The 22,936-nt window shown below is 42.2% G+C and overlaps 2 protein-coding genes across 4 annotated transcripts in view; both read left to right on the top strand.

Annotated features, from left to right (window-relative positions):
* hs6st1a (heparan sulfate 6-O-sulfotransferase 1a) overlaps positions 1-7,129 on the top strand; it is a 68,975-nt gene extending 61,846 nt beyond the window's left edge. Inside the window, exons 4-5 of one of the 2 annotated variants that reach the window (XM_080751281.1) lie at positions 2,702-3,024; positions 3,575-7,129. In XM_080751281.1, coding sequence (XP_080607407.1) covers positions 2,702-3,024; position 3,575 — 324 coding nt within the window. In that variant the 3' untranslated portion in view covers positions 3,576-7,129. Of the gene's footprint in view, positions 1-2,701 lie in introns of both variants that reach the window. The other variant, XM_080751280.1, reaches the window with a different exon arrangement.
* Positions 7,130-15,245: 8,116 nt separating this feature from the next.
* uggt1 (UDP-glucose glycoprotein glucosyltransferase 1) overlaps positions 15,246-22,936 on the top strand; it is a gene marked incomplete at its 5' end in the record, with an annotated part of 36,784 nt that continues 29,093 nt past the window's right edge. The window contains 7 exons of one of the 2 annotated variants that reach the window (XM_080749974.1): positions 15,246-15,304; positions 16,444-16,579; positions 18,080-18,159; positions 19,404-19,534; positions 20,076-20,188; positions 20,401-20,575; positions 21,846-21,942. In XM_080749974.1, coding sequence (XP_080606100.1) covers positions 15,271-15,304; positions 16,444-16,579; positions 18,080-18,159; positions 19,404-19,534; positions 20,076-20,188; positions 20,401-20,575; positions 21,846-21,942 — 766 coding nt within the window. The remainder of the gene's footprint in view (positions 15,305-16,443; positions 16,580-18,079; positions 18,160-19,403; positions 19,535-20,075; positions 20,189-20,400; positions 20,576-21,845; positions 21,943-22,936) is intronic. The other variant, XM_080749975.1, reaches the window with a different exon arrangement.

The raw sequence follows: 22,936 nt of genomic DNA, 5'->3' as shown, positions 1-22,936 counted from the left end.
CACACACACACACACACACACACATTATAAATCTTTCAGTCTTTTTTGAACCCTAAGCCAAAAACTGAAAATAGCCAATCTAATCTACAAGCTCAGCATTTTGAGCTTGTATATTGTGAGCTTGTATATAAGTATGATCAGATAGATATCATCAGATATCAGATAGAACTCTTCCCACACCGAGCGCACGCACATAATCGTTTGTATTGGCAGTGAGCTCAGTGCTGTATTTTCGAACGCACCCTAAGCATTCTTGGTGACATCACCATCAACAAGTGCGACTTGATATAGCACTCTGCTGGCGCACAAGTAGGCCATACATGGCCACGAGTGCACAAGTTGCAAGTTGGCACCTCGACAGAGTCTGCAAGTCTAGTTTTGGTCAAAGTTGATTCCATGCCAAAGCGCCAGCGCTCGCCCAGAGTTGGCACCTTGACAGAGGGCAGTCTAGTTTTGGTCAAAGTTGATTCCATGCCAAAGCGCCAGCGCTCTCCCAGCAGTCACCCAGGCGCATGCCAGCTCCATGGCGCCTGAAACAACCAACCGCAACGCGAGTCACACTTGAATTCCGTCCTTGTCCCTTTTATGCCCATATATGGAGATCCCCGATGTCATCAATATTAAGCCCATATGGGAATGCCCATATATGGACATTGTGTCAGTCTGATGTGGTCTATGATGTCAGACATCTATGTCAGATGTCAGTTATCTCCATTTGGGAAAATATACCAGGTCTGGGCATTTTTTTGGACAAAGTTGATACCATGCCAAAGCTCCAGAGCTTACCCAGCAATCTGCTGCCACCCAGGCGGATGCGTGCACGGCACGCGCCCATGTGCACGACCTCGCCCTTAGGGTGAGGCCGCTCCTCGCCCTTAGGGCGTCTTATTAGTAATAATATACATTATAGCGCACACACACACACACACACACACACACACACACACACACACACACACACACACACACACACACACACACACACACACACACACAACTGGTCACAGATGATAACTGCCAGTCTGTCAAAAGTGTATTTCAAAGGGGTTATCTTAATTAAAAACATTTCCCCTGTACGTGTTGAATTCCTGCACAGCAAAGATGTGTCAATAAATCTAGCTACAACGCCAGCATCAAACAAAACTTGCGTTGTCTTTTCCCACATGTTGCAGACAGACTCTTGTCTGCCTCTCTCCAGGGGCAGCCAGGAGAGCTTGTTCAGACTCAAACAAGCTCTCACTCAGTGTTTTTATTTTACATCATTTTGTCAAACTCTCTATCACTGACCTGCTTCACACATTCACTTTCCCCTCCCAGTATTTAGACCAGTGGTTTTCAACCAGTGGTCCGGGGACCACCAGTGGTCCTTGAGGGGGTTCCAGGTGGTCCCCAGCAAATTGATGGAGAGTTGGTAACCAGCCCTTACAGATCTTTAACTCTTGAGTGTAAAATGAATGAAACCACACTCTTAACAATTTGATAAAAAATGTAATTAAAATGATCAATAATGTTGTCAATTTAGCTCACAACACGTCATAATGCCACGTGTTGTGAGCTTATAGATCTGCTATTTTTGCTATTTCTAGTATAACAAAGTATTTAGGGCTTAAGTGGTTAATGTCCCCACTCTGTTCTTTTTATAAATGGAACCCTGAGTAGAAAAACACTTCCAAAGCTGCTACTAGAGCTTCCACTTTATTCTATTAGCCTTCTATCTGAACTTATAACTGGGCCAGGTGTGCATCTGTGTGTGAATCAAATAGAGAAATAACTGTCCTAAATCCTTAAAAAGATTTGTAGACAATTCAAAAGTAACAGAAACGTATCTGAGACAAGCAACGAGAATTCAGTCGCTGTCATGTAGTATTTATTCATTCTTCTCTTTGCACTTTAAAAGCAATAAACAAGACTCTTCCAGAACCAGCAGTTGTCATTGAACATTCTGAACATAACATTAAAAATTAACCAGACTTGAAGCTAAACTTAAACTATGAACTTCACTACATGTCGGACTGTCGATGCGTTATCACCCTGTCAGGATTTATTTCTCAATAATAACCAGCAACCCAGCAATTGTCCCTTGCATATATAACTCAACTCTATAGTGGTTGTATTTGTGGTATTGAGACATTTAGATGCTGTGGTTGAGTCCGACCACTACTGTTTGACAAGTAGTGGTACTGCCTGAAGGTCGAAAAAGTAATTTTGTTCCCTGAGTAAAAAGGTATGCTCTGTTAGCTCAGTGGTAAAAATGTCAGTTCTTGCACAGGGGACCCGGGTTTGAATCTAGGGTAGGACCATAATATATATTAAATAGAGACCGAACAGCCCCGCCCCCAGCAATTCATTTCAATGCAAGTGCTCAGTGGCGTTTTGAAGCATGCGGAAGAAGCTGAATCCAGGTGCATTCTGGGGGAAATTGGCAACTGTGTAGTTGCCAAAATGTGTTACGTCGAGACGTAATGACGTCACGAACGACGTCGACGTCCATTGAACCCTATCGTAGACCCCAGTGGCGCGCTCTTATGCTTGTGCTTGTATGTTTCACCCCGTCTGAAGTTCCAGCTTTGGCCAGTAGGGTGGCCGCTTCAATATTTACAAGCCGCTCTGGGGGCTCGGGTAGGACCTGAAAGTTATAGCGTACAGCATGTAACCCCCAGTTAACCATGCAACCCTATCCTCTTCCCCCTGTCCTCTGTAGGTGCAGCGCATAGAAGAGCTGAACGAGCTAGACATGGAGCTGTACGACTATGCCAGAGACCTGTTCCAGCAGCGCTACCAGTTCACCAGGCAACAGGAGAGGCGTCAGCAACGCCTCAAGAACCACCTGCAGCAGAGCCACCAGGGCCTGGGCCTGGGGGTCAGCCTCTGGCCCTCCAAGCAGGGCAAGCCGGGCCCTGCCCTGGCCTTGGAATGGGAGGAGCGGGAGGAGAGGGAGGAGACTGCGGAGGACGGAGGGAGAACAGAGGAGGCAGGCAGCAGGCTCCCCACTGAGGACTACATGAACCAGATCATCAACCGCTGGTAGCGGGAGAATGAGAACACTGTCTGTGTGTGTGTTTGTGTGTGTGTGTGTGTGTTGGGGGTGGGGGGTATCTGGACTATACAGTATGCTCATACACATACACATACTCACGTACCACACACACTGTCTCTCCCACACACACACACACACACTCACACACATACATACACACACACACACACACACACACACGCCCAGGCTGAGGCGTGTATCAAAGCCTGATCCGACTGACAGGCTTGCATTGCCTGACACCTGGAAGACAGGGTGGGGGGTTAGAGGGCCCAGGAGGTTGCTATGGAGACCTGGGAGGGTTCTTTTGCTGGCCGTGTATGTCGGCCCGTGTTTTATGGACTCCTTCTGAGGTTTTGCCCAGTTATTAGCATTAAATCGCCCCTTTACCCCCCCTCCCCCCCTTTTCCCCAACACCGTATATCCCTCCACCCTTTCATTCCCCATCATCATTACTGAGCGGAGGAGAGATCTTAGAATTGCTGACATCTAGCAATCTCATCCCTCTCTCTCTCTCCCTTCATCTTTCTACCTCCGCAGACCCCCGCCCCCCAACAGCCTGCTCCTTCAGTTCTCTCTCATCCTCCGCGTGGCCATGCTGCAGAGTAGGAGAAGATGAAATTTTAAAGTCTGTGAATTCCCATGAATCCTTGGCCTGAAGGACCAGTGTACCTCCTGGATGTAATGCGCCGAAGGCAAAGGAAGTGGGAACGCCGCGAAAGTGTGCTCTTGGCCGGGCCGAACAAAAGGAAGCCAAACGGGGGAAAAAAAGACAGGACAATGGAAAAAAAACTGTACCTGCATAATGTCGTAGACTGAGTTGTGTACAAAACAAAAAAGCTTTTTGCTTTAAGAAGAAAAAAATGAAATCAGCCTCCATTTAAACCACAAACACGCTTATGTCACGAAAATCGTGATGGCCTCATTCTCATTTTTAGGATGATTTAAATTTGTTTTTATTGTTTCTATTTTTTTATTTTTTTCCTCTCTGTTTTATGCTTTTTTAAAAGCAGAATTGTAATAACACTGAGACCAATATTGCTGCCTAAATGAAAAGTGATTCCTTTATTTGTGTATAATCTTATTTTGTTTTATAAATCAAACACTAATGGGTGGATGGACGTTCAATGGACCATAGCCATTACTGAAGCCTTGCATCATGGGACAAACTGAACAAGTGGCCTGTTAAGCCCGATTTATACTTCGTTGTACAATAGAGTTTAACGTCGAAGTATAAATCTGGCATTAGTCTGTCAGTGGTTTCCAATGTGCCTGTCGCTTAACTAGTTACTTATAATTCTTTATTTTAATGAGTTTGTGTTATTTTGGCATGCCAGTCCTACAGTCAAATGATCTCCAATTATAGGGCTGGATTGCATATAGGTGTAAAAAACAAAGGCAGATAACAAGCAGAAGAGCGTTCGTTGCCCTGTATACTTTGTTTGTCAGGGAGCAAAGCTGCTTAAGCGACAAGCTCCTTGGGAACCTTCAGACAAAATGTTGGAGACGCAACTGGATTCTGGAAACGTATTGGTCACCATGGCAATATGAGCTCGTAATGTAGTGGAAGGCATTTTCAGCGACTCTTACATTTTGTCCTTTTCTTTTAATATTATTTTTTTATGACTAAGATCTGCAGCGGAAAAAGTAAGATGCTCCCTTTTCAAACAGAGCCGCCTCTACTTACCGAGCACACAGCACTGGTGACCAGTAAGGAAGGAGAATGTGTCTGAATTAAAGATATTAGAAAGAACTTCTGTCTGTTTTAGCCTAAGAAAGGGATGGAGGCGAGGTTGTAGTGCCTCTTAAGTACTGGGATCTTGTTAACTCCATGACATCATAACTATTACCAGGCGATGTGTCTGCATTATACTACATTGATTTATCTGACTACTCTGTGTGTGAATGTGTGTGCATGTGTGTGTGTCTGCATCCATGTTTGCGTGCCAGTGTTATGACTGTCTGTGTGTAAATACTATGTACAGTATGCCTTTTAATGGTATATGTGTATGCCTTTGTAAATAGTGTCTGACTGAGAGAATGTCTTACGTTTGAGTGAGTGACAGGTTCCATGACCAATAACCTTGCCATTTCTGTATGGGGGACAGGTTAAGCCCCCCTCCCCTTGCCCCATATTTTGCCGAACGAGACTGACCATCCTAAAGCTCAAAGCCAATTTCCTGTCCGGTCCTTTTTTTAATTTGTTTCTGTGGGCTTTATTGGAATTGACCAAACTCCCCAATTATCTGCAAGTATTATAATGTAACTTACCCCTGTCCTAGTCCTTGTTAAAAACTAAATGAGCTAAAATGATGTGATATTCACAGGGAAGGTCAGGGAAAAGTAGCAAGAGAAGAAAAAGAGAAATGTCACGATGTGATTGAGTCCATTTGAATGCAGGCTTTGTGCCATCCAGAGGACAACGTGAGGGCCAATGCCATCTCTTTAGTTAAAGAATGCCAACCCTGCCCACACATCACCTCTTGTTTCACATCGCTGCAATCCTAGGATGTGGTCCATTATGTCAGTGATTCTCAACCTTTTTCATTTCAAATACCCCCAGTTTGTGGGACCCTAATCTACGCTGTAAAATCCTCAGTGTTCATCTAAGTCAGAGAAAACGAATGGAACCAAACCAATTGAACCCGTTTGGTTCTATTTGTACACTCGGAGTTAACAGACCCATAAGCATCCGTTTGGACCCCTGGTGGTCCCGTAACCAACATTGAGAAACGGTGCATTACGTAATGTTGACCGTGACTGTTTCGACCTAAAAGTTAAGCTCTTTGGGGCAGCCTACTGATTATTCCAACCAGGTTTAATGAAAATCTGCCCATCCATTCTGTTATATCTTTTAATTAGTTAAGTATATCTACGTTAATGCAGTGCAATATTATTAGGCATCATAATGTATTGTTTTTAATGTTTTCACTCATCTACGTTATGACAATGATTGCCAAATATGGAAAAAATACCAGCTGTATCCTTTAACTGCTGCAGAACCCAACAATTTAACCACCCATTTTGGCCTGCCATTATCAAAAGGGTCTACAGATTGGCCACTGGTTCCATCTGCATCACTCATTCTGTCTCTTTTCAGGGATGATTCATAAGGGGAAGGAGAGGGAGATGAAAAACACTGGGACACATCCAGAGTCGATAATGGTGCTTTTTCTGTATCCTCGAAAGTAGCCCAATAGGGATGGCAGATGGCCGTCCATTGTATTCTTGCGGCAGAGACTGGAGACAAGTAAACGATAAAAGCCCTGTTATGCTTAATTGCACGCACTGGTGCCTCGCAACAAACATAGCAGATCTGCAAGCTTACAATTCGTTGCACTGTGCCGCGTTGTAAGCTTGTAGATTGGCTGTTTTGAGTGTGCAGCTAAAGTATAAATCTCCCTTAAGGGCTTGAGGCAGACTCCCTACACACGATTTTTCAAAGCCGGATGTACTTCTATTAAACCACATTTGGGTTATGAACAAATATCAGGTGTTATGCATTAGTGGTCAAAGCCCTGATCCAGAACCGTAGGACAGTGTCATTCATTGTCCCTCACGGGATTCCTTTTATTGCCTATTTATGTTTCTTTCCTGCCCAAACTGTCTTTACACATAATGATGTGGAGGTGTGTGTATGTATGCCGCATGAGCTACTATATGACCAGTAGCGGGTAATTGGCCTCTTGCCGACCATTACAATTCCCGCGGTAATCCCTCAAGCAACCATCGTTTTGAAGCAGTTCTGGATCAGCTCTTTGAAGGCAACTGGCCTATAATCGTCATCAAACAACAGTATGCCCCAAAAAAACAACACTACTCTGTTACGAATGGAAAATAAATACTTGGACTAAATTGATTCCAGAGATTGAGGGTGTAAAACCTAATATTCAGCTATATCTTGTCTCAGCATTATCTATACATCCGAGGTCTTAAAAGCGTTTTCTTTGTGAACACAAGATAAGCCTGGCATCGTTAATAATTTCTTGTGGTTTGTTGAGACTCATTTTTCAAGTGGTGTGCAGAGCTTCTCTGGCTCCCTTTGTAAGCGTCATCCTGGGTTTGTTTACTTATGATTGCAAGAATGAATCATCAAGCCACCAATTAAAGATACTTCATTTTTACAGAGCCGTTTGTGTTTTGTGGTTAATATTGCACCCATGTTGTGACTCTTCCCTCTCTCATTTTCCTGTCACATGTGAACTGTTTTTGAGGTGGGGGGAAATACACATTTCCTCCTCCTTCAGAAGGTCACGCCAAAGGTGGATCACATAAAGTGCAGCCACAAAGTCAATTAAAAAACACGTATGCACAGTCATCACTGCGGTCTTTACTGTTTGTGCCACGGCTCTGCCCTCCAGCTCTCTGCAGCCCCACTCAGTCCCGTCTACTGGCCAATCTATAGCTAAAGGACATTTCAACCACTCACACGCACAAACCACAGGACCGTGACCCCATAAAGCTGCCTGTTCGCCCCCTAACGACAGCCCCAGCCCTGTCAGCAGTGATCTACGGCCTAATTCAATCTGCAGACACACCGGCTCTACCTTGTACACGTATGCACACAATTATACACACACATGCACCTCTTCCTCTCCTTTAGGGGGCAGGGGGGCTACTGTAGTGTGCACTATATATGCATCGATGGAAGGAATGAGTGCGACTCAGGTGGGGTATAAATAACTGTGCCCTTGGTAGGTTAGGTTTAACTCAGACCTTCGCCCCTTCTCATCACCTGCCCGTTGAGCTTTAAACTTTGACCCCCCTCAGAGCCAGGAAGTAAAATAATTTCCCTGGACAGCAAGAAGCAGTAGAGCAAACTTTAACTACCTTGGGATTGAGGAAAGATAAAAAGCAAATAGACAGCACCCATGTGAGGGGGGGAAAAAACAAGGGCAGAGTGGGGTCATCTTCTGCCTGACGTATGAACAGAATTGGGAGAAAATTGTGATATGGCGTGGAGGGGGGACATGCAGGACTTCTGACAGCTGGGACATTGTGTGCTGGACTGAGCACCGTCTTTAATCCTCTCCTCTGTACCAGGTCGTTGTCATTTCAAGTGCAGCCGGACTAAACAAACAATAATGGCTGAGCTACAGCAGAGGGCTGAACAGCTTTTGTCTCTCTGAATTTGTGTGTGTGCGCACGAGAGGGGGGGAGAGAGAAGTGCTCACTCTAGGGCACTAGGAATCAGGCTCTGAGTGATTGTATTGGCCCTGGCTGCAGTCCATTATTAGGAGGTCAACTTGGCCTCAACTCTTTCTCTCAGATCTCTGGTCCCATGCCGCCGTCATGCAAACAAAGAAGCTTTGACAATATTATCGCTTATGTTCAGCATGGCATTCTGCAGATAAGTTCATATTGAGTGCTTCCCTTGCATGCTTCAGAGCCAGGCTATTATAGCATTGGAGGATTGCCCCATTGGCATCAGCAAATGGTCACAATGGCGTTGGTCTTTTGTCTGTGTTTGAGGCTTTTTCAACAATGGCATGGCATAAACCTTCATTGCTGAATATGCTGTGTATGAAACAAATATGAATAATTACAAATGTATTTCACTACTAGACTATACAGTAACAGAGCACATGCACAGCAATGAAATAAATATGATTAAAATGGAAGTCATTGCCTGTTATCTGAACCCCAACCCAGGGTTCAGCTAATCTTCCAGGTCAACAGCAAATCATCTTGAATGATATTGGGCTCCCAGGAAGGCCTGCACAATAGAGAAATGAACAATAGAGGCCATCCTCCCAGGCAATGCTTTGGAACTCCGACAGACTGACTCCAGTGGGAGACCAACCTGAGGAATCCTGCAGTCCTGTTATGGTCAGAAATGATGTGGTTGGTTTGTCAGAGTGTGGCTATGCAGTGAGTGTTGCAGATGGAGTCTCAGATTGGTATGAGAGAGATAGACAGAGTGAGACTGAGAGAGGGACTAAAATCCTGAGTGTTCATTTATCTCTTAGAGTTCCCATAATGGTTCCATTTGCTTCAATTGTACACTTTGAGAGTAAAATGAACACTCACAATTTGACAGTGTAGGAGCTCATAAAAAGCTTATGCAATGCAAACCTGTTAACGCTTTCATAAAAGTCCCATAAATGTTGATCCTGGTGAAAGGTCAGTGGAATGCAAACCAGAACACGGACAAACAATAAATAATATGGGGGTATTAGAAGGGCAGTAGGCCTACATTATTTTTTATGTCTATTAGGTCACACACACAAACACACCTGGACCAGTATATACAGAAATGATGGAAAACCACGAAAGCTTCTTTGCACAAACCAGTCACAGGCCTTTTAATACCTAAAGTTATCACTTATTTTTGCTAATTTGTCAGGCTGAATAAACAGTGCATATGTTTTGCCTAATTACGATAAGCAATTAATTTGATTAATTTAGTATTTGTATTTATGCACTGAGCTATCCCAGCATTGGTAATGGCTGTAATGTACTAAATTAGCTTCATGTAGGTGACCTTGCCTGACCCCCATTATGCAGACAGGGACACATTTAATTAGTGGCGACTCACGTGAAACGACAAAATGTATTAATATTAATGGAGGTTTAATTGAGGTCGTTTTGGTCCCCCGTTGAGGCTTTCAACCTCTAAAATGGCTGACGTGTGGCAGTCTGGGGACATGGAGCCCACCACACCTCAGGTTGGCCATTTTGTATTTGACCCCGGAGAAGATGACAGCCACCTCCCATAATTCATCTGAAGATGTCACCTTCTTGACAGACAAACGGGCCCTGCGGGCTGTGTGTGTGTGTGTGTGTGTGTGTGTGTGTGTGTGTGTGTGTGTGTGTGTGTGTGTGAGAGAGCGAGCGAGCGAGCGAGCGAGCGTGTGAGCGTGTGTGTATTTGTGCATTCTTTGTGTGTGTGTTCCTCAATGTGAAGGTCAGATCCAGCCGGGATAATTAATGGTGCTGCTTTTTTATATAATGTTAAATCAAACCACAGAGCTGTTCTCTATGGAACATCAGCTGTCCAATTTAATTTAGACTGCAGAGCAAGTAAATGAAAAAGCAAGACCCATGTCCCCACAACCTGGGATTGTTCCTGTCGCCCCCATCATATTTTCATTATGAACATACAACAGGTTGACAAGCAGCACTCAAACAATTTACCCATCTGTCCCAAAGGGATGAACCTAAGTGCAGTTTTCAAGGTTGAATCCTAGAACTCCCAGGTCTACTCTGCAATGGAAGAATTTTTAAATTCAACAGGGGTTTAACTTTGCCCCCTGTATTACTGATTTGGTGTTGAGAGAGGTAATAGGAAAAGTAAGATCACTGAATGTTATCACCCAAACCCACCTATATACACAAGGTAAATCACTGGTACATACAAACTAAAATAGGCTCAGAGATAGTATGTTTACTTTTTAAAATTGTCCCGACTCCCTTGGATAGCCACATAACACAAACAAAACACAATATAGAAACGAGAATAAACTGGGTGCCACATATGCAAAACAAACAAACAAATTAGGAAGGGTCTCCGCTAGGCCGGGTTGCCTAACTAGGACCCGCAAACTTTGGTCATAGCCATGGCTATGCATGGAATCTGAAAAATCAAACTTATAAACTAGAAGAAGTGCTCTTCCGAGCACATGTCTCCACCAGGCCACGCGTCCTGGTGGTGCTATAATATGCCAATGTGAAAAGGGTGGCATGTGTTCTTCACCAATCTTAGACCTTTCATGGCGCCACCATGAGGCTGATTTGAACATGTTGTAGTGTGGCCTTTTGCGAATGTGCATGCACAATTTCATTCGAATTGCACGCTGTGTTTGATTTGAGGCATTTTGTTCGAAACGGATCAATCCTGCAAAGTTTGGAGGCCAATCTTAGCCAATCAGGATGGAATATTTAATATGGGACAGATCCGTCTTGATCATATGACTGTAGAGATACTGTGTACTGATTTGTGTTAATTTTGGGTAAAAGCTGAAGGAGTAATATCCAAAAATGTGTCTTACATAAGTCGGCCTCCTGGTGGCGCTATAAAAGGCTGATGTGAAAAATGCAAGTAAAGGGTTTTTCCTTGGCCTATCGGGAAAGCGCTTACAAAGTTTGAAACTGATGGGTGGAGTTATAGGTAAAACCCCGAATTGGCCTGTTATTCTTCCTCTGCCTAGTGGGAACATGTGTGCACGATTTCATGTTAATTGCACTCTGCGTTTGTGATTTGAGGCATTTTGTCCAAAACGGAGCGATCACATGACTGTACCGATTTGCGTGATTTTTGGACAAAATCTGTAGGAGTACTGGCCAAAAGGTAGTTTTGCACAAATTGGCCTCCTGGTGGACAAAATCTGTAGGAGTAGTGTACAGAAATGTGTTTTGCAAACATCGGCCTCATGGTGGGGCTAGAACAGGGCCGCAGTGATGTTAATAGGTTTTTAATGTAATGAGTCCCGGGACCCCAGAAGAGTTTTTCGGATGAGTCCCAGGGATATTTTATGGGTCCCAAAAAAATTCAACGCCGCGGAGATGGGTATCGTTCACCTCTGAATCGATACGATACCTTTTTCGATACCTGGGAATCGATACGATACCTTTTTCGATACCGTTTTCGATACTTTTTTATGTATTATTATTATTATTACTACCCTTATTATTACCATTATTATTATTACCCTTAACTTTTTTCTATAGGCTATTTTACACACCACAATAGGTTATTAAGGCCGTCTAAAGACTGAGCTTGTAGATCGGCTATTTTCAAAATGTTTGCCTATTTCTTATATTTATTTTACAATTTGGCTAATGTTTGAACTTAGAACTAGGATTTCTAAATACACTAGGCTACAGACACGCATTTAATTATATTTATATCACTGGGACCCCAATTTATATTACATTTTAAAAAACTAGAGTAGGCCTACAAATGGAACAGGTCCATTTGGTTCCATTTGTTCACCGAGTAACAGACCCATTAAGTTTCCAAAAGATTCCCTTTTACTTTGCTATTAGCAATATAAAACGTTTTTATATTCAGCAAAATGTCAGTAATGGTATTGTCTGCCTCTCATTATTGTCAAGGAAGAAAGTACCGCATGTCGCTGCCTTGCTTAAGTTTCATCAAGGCAAAAAAAAGCACCCTAAGACACACACCAAAAGTTGTGTGTGCGGGGGAAAGAGGAGGGGCAGCCACCGTTGCACAGAAATCACTTTCACTTTCAGCTTATGACAAACGGCAGCTTTTAATCAATGCACAAGGATTTAAGGACATTATATTTATAATGATTACAAGAACATTCACTACCTGTAGCTATGGAGTAGGCCTACTCCGTTGGAACCTACTCTGTTGGAACGGAAATAAACTTGTACGTGCTGTTAGACAGACAGTTGGCTCCTCTCCTCTCCGCAGGTTTAATAGGAAGCAAAGACAGACACCACGGTTTGATTTGATCATTGCGTAGTCAATTATGAAGGGATTTCAAAAATGTAAACGTCTCCATATTGCTTGGGAAGTCTACTTAGCAGAACATCGCGGCCTTTGCGATTCGCTAATCGCTAATGTTTTTCTTTTACCGCGATGCGGTAAATTATGGATTAATAATGGAGGCGCGTCCCCGGGACCCCAGAAACAAGACGTGAATGCGTCTCTGGGCGACATGAACGCGTATTTGACGCGGGACGCGCACGTAATGACATCACTGCATTTGAAAAATCTGGGGCAGAGGTTCTGAATTGGCATGGAGTGTGTGTGCTCATTTTGGCTGTTAACAAACTTGGAGGACGGACGCACGGACGGACGGACGGACGGACGGACAGGGGCGAAAACATACTCTCCCCCCGCCTTCGGCTGGTGGAGACAATCACATGACCTCAGAGATATTGTGTACCGATGTATGTGAGTTTTGGACAGAATCTCTAGGAGTAGTTTTGAAGAAAACACACTGGGCCTATGGCAGAAAATAACCTGGTACAGACAGGGCCTATAAGTTGCGTTGTGAGCCAAGGAATCCAGAGGAAAAGAGATGTTGATTGTAAGACCTACAGTTCAAGAGTCATAGCCTAGGCCAACATGGGAAGTGGGCGCCACCATGAGGAGATTTGAACAATTTGGGATGGAAGTTCTTCCTTGGCTTATATGATGTGTGGTATTTTGTGCAATACGGCCACCCCCACAAACTTTGGAAGCCATTCATAGCCAATTGGAATGGAATATGAGAAATGTGATAGATACGTCTTGGTCACATGGCTACAAAGAAAATGTCTCATGGTGGTTCTATAACTGGACGAGAACCAATGAAATTAAATGCTGCCCTCGTAACCCATTTCAATGACTATAAGTCTTATGTGGGGAATTCATGGGAAATGTATTTGATTGTATGACCTACAGTTCAAGAGTTATAGGCCAAAACGTGAATCGGCCTGTTATAGCACCAGAATGATTTGTTTCAAAGCGGGCTACAGACTGTAAAATTTGGAGGGACAAATACGTCTTTATCTCATGACCTTGATCTCATGACCTTGAACTCATGACCATATACAGTATATTATATATATATATATATATATATATATATATATATATATATATATATATATATATATATATATATATATATATATATATATAATATATATATAATTAAAGAATTCTATCAGATTAAATTACATCCAGACAGACATCAGGAATCCCCCCTCAAATATCACATATTTAAATAGCCTACAGCATATTCCTCTTATTCACCCACAAACAGATAAAACATATAGGCATAGGTAGGCCTATTTCCCATACACTACTGTTAAAAGCCTCCTAGGCCATGCCATCACATGACTATAGAGATAATTTGTACTCCTGGTGGCGCTATAACAGGCCAGTGTAAAAAAATGTGAGTGTGCATGCAAAGTTTTATGCTGATGGGAACAATGGTGCCGGAGATTAGCTGCTCACAGAAATTTGACTGTTATTGCACGACCATGTGGCCAATTTAAAAAATGTAGGGTGGCATTTCTTCCTTGGCCTAGTAGTGGGAAAAAAGTTTCGCAGCAATCAGACACTAAATTCATGATTTGAAAGTGAAGAAGTGAGCATTAAAATGTTATAACCACCTAAAACAAAGCATCCCTCACATGCTGTATAACAAAACCTTCACCCATAGAGAAAACCTATGTGGATGCCCCCGGTCATACCATAGCAAAACCATTGTGTTTCCTGCGCTATCTGTATCTTGACCTCTGACAGACCTACTGCAAACATAAACAGAGCTACTGCCTTTAAACACAATTGAAATCTGGGGCTTGTTGTATCCTAGGCCTACTATTTTGAATAGTTTTAGGGGAAATGCTTCTATTTGTCCTATAAAAGACTGCAAAACCCTGAACAAGAACTGCACTCTGTCGAGGTGCCAACTTGCGCCTTGTCCACAAGTAGGCCAAATGATGGTCCCTCATTGGCTGTTAATGATGATGTTGCCAGAAATGCTGGTGGCTGGTCCCTGATTGGGATAAACAAACACAGACACCGACATACCCACATACGGGCTTAAACTAACACAGACACCGCCATACGCAGCCGAAGGCGGTAACCAGGTTACCACCTTATAAATACAGTGTCACTCACCCTCCCGTAAAAAAGAGGGAATAAAAGCATATAGCCTATTATAGGCCTATTGTTATTCCTACAGCATTGGTTCTCAAAGTGGGGTCCGGGGACCCCCAGGGGTCCTTGAGGGAGTTCCAGGGGCCGGGGTCCCCAGCTAAATGATAGTTAACCAAATGATTGAAGAGTTTATTAGCAGTTTGCAATAGAAAAAAGTACAGTTTCATGACAGTTTTCATGGCACAAATCACTGGTACAAGGTCAACTAAAAGGAGATCCTAGTAAGCTTTACGGCTTATTACACAGGAACCACTTTGTGTATCTCATATAACATTGAAAAGACAGATGGACCCTTATGGGTATACTCTCAGAGTTAAATTAACATTGATTTTATAATATTGGGGCCTCAGAGATAGAAATGACAATAAACTGGGGGACCTTAAAATTTTTGGGAATCACTGCTAGAGCTGTAAAAATCTTCTCTAATAGGGGTCCCTGTGATATCTTTTCAAATGTGGGGTCCGCAGGGAAATAAGTGTCAATTTGGGGGTCCTTGACATGAGAAAGTTTGAGAACCACTGACCTACAGTTTGAATTTCAGTCATTTTAGAACAGGCGAAACGGCAGAATACCCTATCCGGGTGACAGGACCCCACCACTAGGAAACATGACTGCAGTGGGAAGCTCCGAAGCCGGCGTCGGTAAGGATATTTCATTCATAAATTTAACAATATACAAACATTTTCACTTTCATTTGACCTAGGATAATTACCGTTTCACAGACAGCATCACTGGCAGTCAGACTTTCCTTGGGTGTAGCAAAGTGTTAAAGCTGAGCATGGTGACGAAGGGTTCTTAACGTTGCTAACGTTTAAAGCTAGCGGTTAGCTCGAGTTGGATAGTGCTGTTTAGTGTTAAATGAGTTAATGGTGAAATGTGACGGGAACTAGGAGATGACAAACTGATAAAGGACGAATGGATAAAGGACAAATTGATTGTGCAGTTCAACGTTTTGTTAGAATTGTTAGAATAGAAATAGACAGCGAGTATGACTTGTCTCACTGTGTGACAGCTCTCTGTGGGGAACTGGGGATTGTCATTGAAACAATCCCGGATGTCTTGACGGTGTTCTCATTGGATAGGTGAGCCACGCTGAACGTTCCTATTGGATGAAGTCTCTAGTGCTTCTGTTTACCTGCAAGTGCATCGGAAAATCCTAACTTGATAATAATAGCAGTGGTGGAAAAAGTACTTAAAGTCATTCAGTATGAATTCTGCAGTGTAGAAATACTCTGTTACACTGTTACAAGTACAACTCTGGAAGTCAAAATGTACTTGAGTAAAAGTACAAAAGTATTGGCATCAAAATGTACTTTAAAGTACCAAAAGTAGTCATTTATGTAGAATCTCCCATTTCAAGTTTTCATATGTATAAAAGTATTTTGAAAATAGCAGATCTTCAAGTTCACAATTTGTCGCATCGCGAGCTTGTAGATCGGCTATTTTCAAATGGCTGAAATGTCATTATTAAAGCTCCTCTCTAGTCTCTACTTGGGTATGATAAATTATCCTCTAAATCTGTTTATCTGTCTGTCAGTTTTTAAGAATTTAGATAGAGCATGAGTATTGTTACTATGAAAAGATGAGACTTGGACTTGTTTAAAAAATATATGGGACTATGAAGGTGTGCAGGATACTTTTTCTGTAAAAGATATGGAAATCACTTTTGTTGATATGTTTTTTATTTTATTTGTTGTATCGTAGTTTGATTGTTTGAAAGAACTAAAGTAGCTCTCTCTCTGTCTCTCTCTCTGTGTCTCTATCTCTCTCTCTCTCTCAGTAGGGTTGAGGATGTGGCTTCTGTGGGTCCTGCTGCTTCCCTTGCTGCCTGTGGTGTATGGGAGTGCAGACTCCAAGGCTATTACCACCACGCTCACCACAAAATGGGCATCTACTCCTCTGCTTCTGGAGGCCAGGTACAGTCATTCAAACACTGTTGGCTGGCAAACAGGTTTATGTGTAGTTAGACCGGACATTCTAGTGCAGGTACATGATGTTTGTGCGTCTTATGCGTGTTCACTTCGGCACTGTAAAAAGCTTTCAATGGGGAAGCCAAAGACAAGAAGCTACAAACTGACTAGAGTTGTTCCGATACCGATGCCAGTATCGGAAAGGCTGCCGATACTGCCTAAAATGCTGGTATTGGCGAGTATGCCAGTCTATGCCATTCCCATACCACGTAATTTATCAAATTATTTTGATTGATTGATTGAATACTTTATTAGCAGTTCGCATAGGAAAAGCACAGAACAGTACAGTTCAGATACAAGGTCAACTAATAGAATTTAAAGCTATACTGTGTAAGTTGCTCAACTAGTGGTCTGTAGCAGTATAGCAAACCGCGGTCGCGTCTGCTTTTTTCGGCCGTTTTTCGCCGCGGACCGGGCCTTCAGACCACAGCGTCCGCCTCGCCTCGCCGAGACGCTTTCAATAAGGTCTCCCGTGTCCCTCTACGAGCAGCGGTTGGGGAGCTACATGCTACAGTGTAAACAAAGCTGTTGAAGCAAGCTATTTCCTGAAAAGACGCAAGATGCACTATAATTGGCCGGTAGTGTATCATGTGTGTATGATCTGCGATGTGATTGGCCAACGTATACACAACGTATACAGATGATGCAGATTAGCGATTTAATAGTTAGGACAATTTTAAGATATGTTTTATAAAAAAAGTTACATAGTATAACTTTAAACCCAAGAAAGCAGTATGGCTTTGTTGTACAATCTCAGTGTTACAGACCCATAAGCGACTTACTTTTAGCTACTTACTCAGCGCTCCAATGATCCCATGAAGTGAATCAATCAATCATATGTTTTTGTTTCACCATTTCAGCTCCCTTCTCTCTCCCTTGCTCCACTCCAAAAAAAGGAAGAAAAACTAATTATTGCCATTAACAGTTCTCTGTGCTATTTAACTGTACCTTTTTCATGTGTGTCTTGAGCAACACGGAATCTCGGCAGCAATGCAATGTTATATGAGATACATACAGTGTGGTTCCTGTGGGAATAAGCCTTGGCTTTCTAGGATCTCCTTTTAGTAGACCTTGTACCAGTGATTTGTGCTGTCATGAAACTGTACTTTTTTCTAATGCAAACTTCTAATACATTCTTCAATCAATCAAAAAAAAAAAAAAAAAAAGCAGCTCACCATGTTTGTTTTCTTTTAGCTTTTTATTCCCACCTGGGACCTTTTGTTGCATGTTTTTGCCTCTCTGCACTTTTTAATTCTAATGCCAAGCCATAAAAAAATAGCTGTTCTTAAAAGTGATGCAATCCTCAACAAACAATGTCAATGTCTTTCACCTTACATGAATCATCACTTAGTTCGTATTGGCAACAAGCACCTACAGTAGATCAGCTCTTGAAATGTACCTGTCATGTTTTCACCAATTTATGATCTCTCTGTATGTCTGTCTCAGTGAGTTCCTGGCAGAGGAGAGCGAGGAGAAGTTCTGGGACTTTGTGGAGGCTAATCAGAACATAGAAGGAGAGTATGACGGTAAAGCTGGTTCTGTCACTCTAAACTGGTGTTGACTTTCAGCCTCTGTCGCTGCAAGCAGCTGCGTTCATGACCTGTTTGTGAACACTTGAGCTTTGAGCGTAGCATCCGTGGTTTGGTGAGGTACTTGATGCAAGCAGTAACTTGATAGGATGAGGCGGAAATTTCCACCAGATGAGGCAAAATATTTGTGTGAGACTGTGTCATAAAAGTTGAAGCCCCGAGTTAAATGAATGGAAGTAGGGAGATGAAACGTTATGCAATCAATCAATCATCTTTATTTATGTAAGTTGGGAGATGAAACATTGTGCAACCAATCAGTCAAACTCTATTTATATAGCACATTTAATACTCAACTCTTGTGCTTCACAGAACAATAAATAACAATAATGGAAAGAAACAAACAATAACAATGATGATAATAAAATATATTAATGTGTTAGGGTTAGACTGTGCTGCTTTAGTTCTTAACTTTTATAGAAAGAGAGAGTTTATTTGGTTTATTTTCTTTTTTTTTTACAATGATCGTTTAAATGCTGAACATTGTTCTTGTTAATGTGAGACGTGGGACAGAAATTCCTTTTTGCTTACATTGCTTAAATAATAAAAGTAGCAGACGGTGTGCACTGCGGGTCATTTTGTATTAAATTATGGCACTGTATCACAGTTAAACGTTGCGCTACTTCCGTTCTTCAATGCAAGTGAACGGGGACCCGGATTATATTGCATCTTTTGAAAAACTAACACGACCAATGTTTGGGGGAGGAAATAAGTACTTTTAAAGGTAGCTCTCTTTGAAGGTAACTGAAGTCTGTGGAATGGGTTAGAAGGAGAGGAAAGGTGATGTTGATGACATGGCGCTTTCAGAGAAAGACAGAAGAGAGAAGGAAGGAGACAGACAGAGCGAAAGAGGAAAGGGAGGGAAAGAGAGACAGAGGGAGAGAGAGAAACTGAATGTCTGTCCAGTGTGGTGCCTCAATCTCTCTATCTCTGTCTTGTGTTGCGGGCCATATGTATGCAGAATATGTCGTATTGTGGGATACCCATGCGCGCAGTCCACTACAGTATGAGTGTAGCTGTGTCTTGGTCTGTTGAGTTAGGTTATCATTTTAACTAACCAACAGCTTTTTTGTTGTTGTTGGTAGACTAGATAGGAGCTGTACATACGTATGTAATTTGTAGTCTGGTCTGCATTGCATCTGCATTACTGCTCACCTTCTACAATGTATCTGTTTCCTGCACAGATACGGACCAGGCCTACTATGACCTAATAGTAAAGAGAGCCAGTGCCTTGCTCAGCTCTGCCCATGTTAACATGCTGAAGTTTGCACTCTCACTTCGAGTCTACTCTGCCACAGTATACTCTTTCCAACAGGTACTAAAGTGTGTGTGTGTGTGTGTGTGTGTGTGTGTGTGTGTGTGTGTGTGTGTGTGTGTGTGTGTGTGTGTGTGTGTGTGTGTGTGTGTGTGTGTGTGTGTGTGTGTGTGTGTGTGTGTGTGTGTGTGTGTCAATCTTTTTAATTTCAAGGATTTTTAAATATAAGGATTGTACTAAGTTGTGGACTCCCATTTGATTACTATCACTGGCGCCACAGTCAACAATGTAAAATGATGAGTGTTAAATTAACTTTACAAGTGTAAATAGAACCAAAAGGACCAATGTTCCATTGTATACACAAGTTGTAGAACCATAAGGGTCCTCCAATTTATTTAATATTCACTATGAATTATTTAGCCTGGGACCCCCTGAAATCCCCTCAAGGGCCCTTAGGGGTCCCCCTGACCACATTATTAGAGAACCAGTGGTGTACATTATTCTTGCTTGTTTGTGTGTATCGATATGTGATGTCAGATTTTTGTCTGTTTGTATACGTACGTTTTATTGATCTGGCTACCTGCTGCTGTTTCTTCTGTAGATAGCAGCCAATGAACTGCCTCCATCGGGCTGCACAGCTTTCTTTAGTGTCCATGGAGCAAAGACATGCAACACTGACGGCTTAGCATCTCTGTTGGAAACGGCCCCTGAAAGGTATTCATCACAGCTGTGTATTATAAATTATATAGTATATGCTGTGTACACACAGATGAAACATGATGGTTTATCAGACCCCATTTCAAAGGATTTATAAACTGATGATGGGATTGCAGACGTGTTAATAATGCATTAGAGTTTGTCTTTGTGTGCTATCCACCTCGCATACATACCAATACCATCTCCCGTTCTCATCTTTTCCCTTTCAGGCCAAAGCCATACCTGTTCAAAGGCGATCACAAACTTGTGAATTCAAACCCAGATGCTCCAGTAGTCATTCTGTATGCTGAGATTGGAAAAGCAGGATTCTACAGTCTTCACCAGGCCATGCTGTCCAAATCGCAGCAAGGCCTAGCGACATACGTGCTCCGCCATTATGTGGCTGTAAGTGATATATTTACTTGTACCTCCCTATGTACAGTATTTTGCATTAGCCTGGGTCTTACCCCCTTATTGTTTTTGGTGTCATTTACCTCAAATAGGGGATATTTACACACAAGTTGAAATTGTTAATGCACATGCAAAACACTTTACAGATTGAAAACATATTTTTGGCATGTAACTCTCAGAGTGTTTTTGGAAAGTCAGATTCCAGTCCTCCTCAAGTGTTGGGTTGCACTGTACGGCGGTTTGACTGTGATTTACAATCTTATCTCGATTCCCAACTGATTGGTAAAACAATTTCTGTCTGCACTGGAAACTTAATTCCATTTAGGGAAAATATGTTGACTTACTAAGCAACACAATGTTACTAATCCAGTCAACTTTCAAAGTAACAATGGGAGCTCATTGGAAAAGAAAAAGTCTGGGCCTCTCTATTACCTGAATTAATTTTTTTATTTGTATTACTTTTTCTAAGATAATGCACATTTTGTTAGTATTTGATTGCTCTGTTTTACTAGTTTGTTGCACAGGGACAGAGACAGAAATAAAAACAATTGTTCAACTGCACAACCAAAGCACTATATGCAAACAATAATTGCTCAGGGCGGTACTATGTCGAGGCTTGTATTCTTAAAGAATATTATACAAAATATCTTGTTGTTAATTTCTTCAGTTTTTTGTAAAACACTTTGTAACCTTGTTTTAATAAGTGCTTTATAATTAGAGTTATACAAATTATTGACTTATGGCTTTCGATTGCAGTATGCTAAATGATTTTTTCCCATTTGCGCCTGACATGAAATCATCCACCGTACAAGAGAGGCGGCAACGCTTACTGCTCCTTCCTTTTACTTCAAAACAGAGGGGGCAATCAGGGGGCCATTTAGTGTCCTCAACAATCAGCAGACAACAGCTGGCCCTGCGCACTTCAGAATGATCATAACATCCACAATTGTTGTTCTTCTGCCAAGTGAGAATCAGTTACCATTGCAGGGCCACATCAGTAGCCGGAGACTACAAACATTTATTCCTGCTTGGCAGTGCTTGCCTAGTTGTATACAGTTTGGAAACATTGTTCTTTTTGCTGTGAATGAATGCAGCTACAGTGGGTTGAACAGTTCACGTTATCTATCTTCAGTGCCACTTGTGTGCATGTACACACACACAATCACACAAATGTGTTGATGGATCTGTCAAAAAGAAATATAAATTTTTGCTTTCGTCTGTGTCTCTTTCTCTCTTTCTCCTTCTATGGCCCCCTCTCCACCAGAATCCAAGCGAGAATAAAGTGTACCTTTCTGGGTATGGAGTGGAACTTGCTATTAAAAATCAGGAGTACAAGGCAAAGGATGACACGCAGGTTCAAGGTAAACAAATACACACATTAGGGCTGGGTGATATGACTTCAAAGCAATATCACGATTATTTAAAATTTTTGATTAAACTATTACTAACTCATTCGTAGTTTACGGCCGTAAAGCCCGTTAATTTCTCTATGTCTTTCACTGCCGGCTTCTCCTACCTGTTAACGTGGGCGCTCGTCCAGTTCCCATCGTGCGTTATCGGACACTGCTATGCATCGTGTGTTCGCGTATTCCATCAGCTTCTCAAATCCGTTGAAACTTTTTCAATTGATCAATAAGTTCTCCATCTGTAAGCCGCGGAGTTCAGACAGAAAGTTAACGGGCCAAAATAGAGGACGGACTTCCGCTTCCGGTTCAGGGACTCCAATGTTAAAGTTGTCCGCTCAATAATGTGTCCGTGTAGAAACCGATCACGGAGCATTAGTTCCGGCCTATTTTAGTTGCGCTTCGATACAAAAATGTTTTTTAATTCATTTTTATTACATTTACGGGTTCTACGGGCATGGCAGAGAAGGGGTACAAAGGGGTATTTTGATGGCAGAGTTTGAGTTAATGAACTTGTATTTACAAAAATATAAAGTGAACATAGCAGATCTTCAAGCTCACAAAGGTCGTGATGCGAGGTGTTGTTGCGTTTAACACACCGGGTGCCCGCCCTGGATTATTCAAGATTTTATCACAGTTGCCATGGAAACCTGCTTTTTTACCTTGTTTGGGAACTCCAGGGGAAAAGTAATCTGAGTAAATGTAATCCTAGTATGTCCTGTTTATTTTCTTCACTCAGGACAGAAAATTAACAATCGCAGGCATCAGTGCTTTTGTAACGGCCGTTAGAGAAGGCCGCGTTTAAACATGAACGTGATTTAAAAGTTAGATTCGGAGATAAATGCACTTTTGTGCAGCAGCATAACAACTGCCCTCTACGAGGGAACAGATTTCCCGGTCACGTGATACCCCATTGCATTTCGGGAATTGGAGTGTTTATCTTCACAGGCGG

Source organism: Nannobrachium achirus (genome assembly GCF_963921795.1).
Source record: "Nannobrachium achirus genome assembly, chromosome: 20".
In the NCBI taxonomy this organism is placed as follows: Eukaryota; Metazoa; Chordata; class Actinopteri; order Myctophiformes; family Myctophidae; genus Nannobrachium; species Nannobrachium achirus.
The sequence above is the reverse complement of the archived record's forward strand: the minus strand, read 5'-3'. Positions and strand labels throughout refer to the sequence as shown.